This window comes from Quercus robur, chromosome 4, assembly GCF_932294415.1.
Source record: "Quercus robur chromosome 4, dhQueRobu3.1, whole genome shotgun sequence".
Lineage (NCBI taxonomy): Eukaryota > Viridiplantae > Streptophyta > Magnoliopsida > Fagales > Fagaceae > Quercus > Quercus robur.
Genome location: NC_065537.1, coordinates 10328338 through 10333886, shown reverse-complemented (window position 1 = coordinate 10333886; position 5549 = coordinate 10328338). Strand labels below are relative to the sequence as shown.

The window sequence follows — 5549 nt, the reverse complement described above, 5'->3', positions numbered from 1 at the left end:
CTTTGTTCATTTTGCTCTCCTCATAATCTTATTTGGACCTCCTCGGATGGTCTAACGTCCTCGGATTGGGCAATAGGCCCAGTTAATACTGCCTTAACAATACTTCCTAATTAACTGGCCCCCACAATTTTATTTTGTCCTATACCATTGCTTAAATAATTTATGTGATACTTCAACCCATATGACATTACTTTTCATTTCCACCTTGGCCCCTCCAAAAAAAAAAAAAAACAAAACAAAACAAAACAAAACAAAGAGATGACAGTTTTGTGCAACTTTTTCTTCTTTATATACAAAATTAGTCTTATGCTATAACCTCAATAGGATAATTTAACATTTTCACTTTTTATTTATTTGTTATTATTATTTGAGAGATTGGCAAATATAGAAGACTCAGTTGATTTTTTAAGCATGTTAGTTTTCACCAAATGTCAATGGCAACCCAACAAAGAATAGTTAAAAAAAGAGAGTAGAGAATGGATTGCAGCTTAGCTCTAATTTGCCAATAAATGATAGTTATATATATATATATATATATATATATTGGTGAGAGGGAAATCAAATTAAACAAACTTAAGTAGTACACTTTCTTAGATAGGTAACACCTTATGTGTCAGCCAATAACTGATACATAATGCATGAAAGTGGATGCGAATATAAAACAAAGCTAACATATTATGTTTTTATAATATTTATTTTTGATAGTTAGGGAAGAGATTGAGTAGAACACCTCACTTTTCCTTCACAAGTAACTAAATCTCCTCTAATACATTGGAGGCCAGTTGCTACATGCGTTGTCCAAACATTTAGGATGCTACTTGAAAATTTCGCACTCCATTGTTCTTTTCTTCAAGGATCTTGTGAAGACCCCAATAACAAACACATGCAAAATAGGATATATAGAGAAGAGGGATCTGCATGCCCTTGTCCCTTCCCTCCTTTGAAATACCCACGAAAGATATATAACTTGTTATTTTTGAAATTATAAAATTTAGTTTGTTACTTTTTAAAAATCTCAAAGTTTAATTTGTTAAATTTAAACTATAGGGGTTAAATTATATACACTCCTAAATTCCAGGGTTTAAACTGAAAAAAAAAATTAAATAAATTTGTTCAAGAATTTAAGTGATGCTAAAAATATTACAAATAAACCTTACAAATTGACTTGTTACCAAATACGAATCAAATAAAAATAATTCAAAATATTCATTCATTATAATATTGTTTAAGGGGCATTATTTAAAAGAGGATGGAATCTATAAAAATAAAAAAATAATAAAAAAGAGGATTATGGAACTATCCACTTCGAATTTATAATTGTTAAAAGCTTAATAATTAACATACCGGTTGCGAGTGATGAACAAATCATAATTAAATCACCAGAGTCTAAATTAGTAAAAGACAAAAAGAATTATTGCGTAATGTAAAATATTTTATTATCCAAAAAGAGTGGAGAGAAAAAATGGTACATGATTATCACATTCAAATTCTCATTTTTTCCACGAAGATATGATTTGTACTCAAAAGTTATTTACGAACATTTCCTATAAATAACGTTAGTAGTAATATAATATAAAGATAATTTGAGGGGGGGGGGGGGCATGGCGAAGCACTATTTGTTATAAGCATATTAAAGTTCTTACGGTTAGCACCTGATGTCAATGGCAACCCAACTGAGAAGAGTTGAAAAAGAAAGAGAGAGCATTTCAAACTGATAGTCTTTTCCATGTCTATGAAATTTATTATAGCGGGGATATTTTCAATGAGCGGTCTCTGCACATTTCAAAACTCAGTTTACCTGATATTAGAGGAACTCCCAAGTATATAAAAGGTAGCTAATTAATATCAATATGTTCTTTTTCTATAATATGATTTTTTTTTTTTTTTTTTTTTTTTTTTTTTTTTTTTAATTAGGAAAGATTTCACATTCTATTGTTCTTTTCTTCAAGGATCTTGAGAAGACTTGTAGCAAACACAAAAAAATATATAGAGACGGGGACCTATTTGCCTTTCTCCCTTACCTCTGAAATATCCACAAAAATATAATATGTTATTTTTGAAACTATAAGATTTATTTATTTTTGTACTTTTAAACTTCAAAGTTTAATTTGTTATTTTTAAAACTATAAGGGTTTAAAATGAAAAATTTCCAACTAAATTTGTTCATAAATTTGGGTGATAATAGAAATATTACAAATAAACTTTATAAATTAATTCAATCTCGAGAACATGATTCAAACATTCATTCATTATATTATTGTTTTAGTGGCATTATTTATTATATTATTATCATGTTAATTTTTAGTTTTTTTTTTTAATGGTAAAATTTATCAGATCTTTAATATTTTCCTTTTAAAAAAATCTGGACTCCTTACCAACCATGTCCCTCCCTCTCGTCAGTAAATCTTTATCAAAACAACTGTAGGAAAAAAAAAAAAAAAAAAAAAAAAAAATTTTGAACAAAGGAAAACGGATTTCACTTATTCAATGCTAAAAAAATAATATTAATAATAACCAAAAAAAAAAAAAAAAATGAACATGGCGTTATTATTATTATTATTTTTTTATATACAAACATGACGTTATTTAATTTAGCATTCCTGCTCAGAGCTAAGAAAATGTATGTATATATTGGACTTGCATTGGCATTGTTAGAGTGGAGAGACCAAAAATATATAACGACTTCAATAGGTTGTGGAGAACCAGATCTAGTCTAACCAACAATCAACCATCCATCCTTGGAAGCCTAGGATTCCCTGTCATATTGGGCTTGGGAACTATCCAAAAAAAAGGGAACTCTCAGGCTTTAGTTCTCTTTAACTCTTCTCTTCCTAATTTTCTGACAGTGATGTTTCTCTCATCCATTCTCTCTCCAATTTTGTCTGCTCCAGCTTTGCTGTGCTTTTTTTTTTTTTTTTTTTGGTTGAGAAGACTATGTTGTGTTTTGTATTGACTGAATCTTGAATTTCAGCCGGAATTTAACAAAATGACATGCTAGTTAAAAGAATCGTTTAAACAATGAGAACTGGACACGGTTCTCAGAATTGTGCAGTTGGACCATGGTTCGAATGGCTTCATGCATTTTGGTATAGAAAGATTGTTAGAGTTAAAAGAATCGCATTTAAAAGAGGTCTACGGTTTATCAAATTAATGTTGACTGCAAAGAACACAAACAGAAGAAGAAAGAAGTTACGAGTAGCTTAAGCTAATGAAGATGAAATGTAGTTGGAAAAGTTGGTTCAGGCAGAGAGGCAGAGCATCAGAACAGAGTGATGGAAGATTAGCATTTGGGCTTGATATACGACAGTCATGACTGATACGACTTGTAGTTTACAATGTAATGTATATGTAGACACGTTTAATGTACTGATTGGTTGTAAATAAGTAGATCCGTATAATGTGGGATTAGTTAGTTGTTAGTTATCTAGTCTGGTGGTTGTTTTGGTATATAAACACCTCTTGTTTTTACTCGTTGCTCTTGGCAACTCTCTCTCCTTGCTTCGACAAGTTGTCTCTAACCTGAGCCTACTTTCTTCTCAGTGGTTCTAGGTCTCTTTTCTTCCAATCTTCCTTTTTCTTTTCCCTATCTCTCTGTCTTTTAGTGATAACCCATCTCCATCTAGTTTTTTGTCTCAGCAGATTTAAATCCTCTTTTCTTTTTCGCTACACCCATTGTCAACCATAGTAACCCAACCGTGGAGCACGGTAAATACCCACCAAGTGGGGGCCAATCTGGTCCCATGGCAAAATCATCCAAAAATAAAGAACTAGATGTATCCATAGTGGATTCTCTAGTCAGTGAAGCAGCCAATTTACAAAGCCCCAGTAAATCCATAAAGCTGAAGGCCAACGATAAGGCAGTCAGCATAATGTATAACTTGGGTCTAGTTGGTAAGATTCTGGCAGATAAAGTCATAAATAAGAATGCAGTCAAAGCTATTCTCTTGAAAGCATGGAGTACGGCTAAAGGAGTTCAAATTGTGGACCTAAGTGACAATATATATCTCTTCAAGTTTGCTGCTGAAGGCGACAGGAAAAGGGTCATTGAGCTTGGGCCATGGAACATAGAGGGATTTCCTCTCATCCTTAAACCATGGGATCAGAAACTCCAGGTAAGAGATATTGACTTCTCTTTCATTCAATTGTGGGTTCAAATTCATAATTTACCTATAGAATATATGTCAAAAGAAAATGCAGAAAATATTGGAAATCTTTTGGGAAAAGTTTTAGAGGTAGACTTCACAGGTGATGGCTTGGTGTGTATGAGCCGATTTTTGAGGGTCAAGGTGGAATTTGAAGTGAGTAAACCACTAAAAAGTGGTTTTTTCCTGGATAGAGATTCTCTGCCTGACATCTGGATCCAGCTAAGATATGAGAGAGTGGAGGACTTTTGTTTTAAATGTGGTAAGCTGGGACATGTTAAAGTCAGATGTAGTTCATCAGTGCAGAAGATGTTGAATGAACCTCAGGGGTTTGGACCTTGGATGAAAGCTGAAACTCAAGGAAAAAGAACCTCTAGGTGGGTAGAGTTCCTCTCGGAGATATGTAATGAAGATGAGGATAGCAATCCAGAGCCAACAAGGTCTCCTCCTTCAGTGGTGGTAGATGATGTGGAGCATGTGTTGAACAGTGATGAAACAGGGGAACACATCATCAGCTCTGATGCCTTGGGAACCTCGACAGATCAATTCCCTACAAATTTTGAAAGTCTAGCAGCCCTTGTCACCTCAAATCCTGTTCACCTAGAAAAAATCATCAACCTCCACAACCAAACCCAACCAGAGTCCCACGTCAAATTCAAAGAAAACAATACCATTAGCACATGCTTGGTTCAATCTGCATTAACCTCCCTAATCCCAATGGACATTGAACAAACTGAAAATCCAAAGTACCCAACTTATAGTCAGCCATTTCTGAACTAGACACAAAACCCAAGAAATATTAAGTCCCAAAACACATCAAACCCAGACAATCCCATTCCAAATTCGGACCCACAAATTCAACCTTTAAATACCCACTGTCAGAATCATCCAGATAGTCCCAACCCACCTTCTTCTCCCACTGAACCATCCCAACCAAGAGTTCTAGAAATGTCGAACCCTCCTAATGTAGTTGGGCTTTCAAAGGCCCAATTAAAAGGGCTAGCTTGGATTGCATTTTTTAATAAAGCAGAGGAGTCAATGGATAATAAGCCATCAGGAAGCAGAGAAGTTGAGGAGATAACTGAAGTTGATCCAGGCCCAATAGCTATCTCATCAAAGCCCACAGAAACCTACCAATTAAGTATTAGTGGTAAAAGGAAAGGGGAAGTAATGGATGGCCCAACATTAAATAAAGCACTTAAACTCTCTAAAATTGGGTCAGGGGACATTGTGAAGGTAAATTGGGCTAACTGTGAAAATATTAGTGAGGAGCTTCAGAGGTCAGAAATTCTGGTAGATCCCGTAAGGGATATGGGAAAGAAGAAACAAGAGAGGAAAAAACTGAAGGCAAGGGCAAGAGAAATCAGAGGGTCAGCAAGGGCCAGATTATCTAATATGGAGGAAGAA

The 5549-nt window shown here is 34.1% G+C and overlaps 1 protein-coding gene across 1 annotated transcript; it reads left to right on the top strand.

The window, feature by feature from the left end:
- Positions 1 to 3740: 3740 nt before the first annotated feature.
- Positions 3741 to 4922, top strand: LOC126721331 (uncharacterized). The gene has a single exon (XM_050424381.1). It carries the CDS (start codon positions 3741 to 3743, stop codon positions 4920 to 4922), a length of 1182 nt encoding a protein of 393 aa, XP_050280338.1.
- The last annotated feature ends 627 nt before the right edge of the window (positions 4923 to 5549 follow it).

Excerpts from the sequence above, each read along its gene's own strand:
- LOC126721331 (XM_050424381.1), top strand. The coding sequence starts at position 3,741 with ATGGCAAAATCATCCAAAAATAAAGAACTAGATGTATCCATAGTGGAT.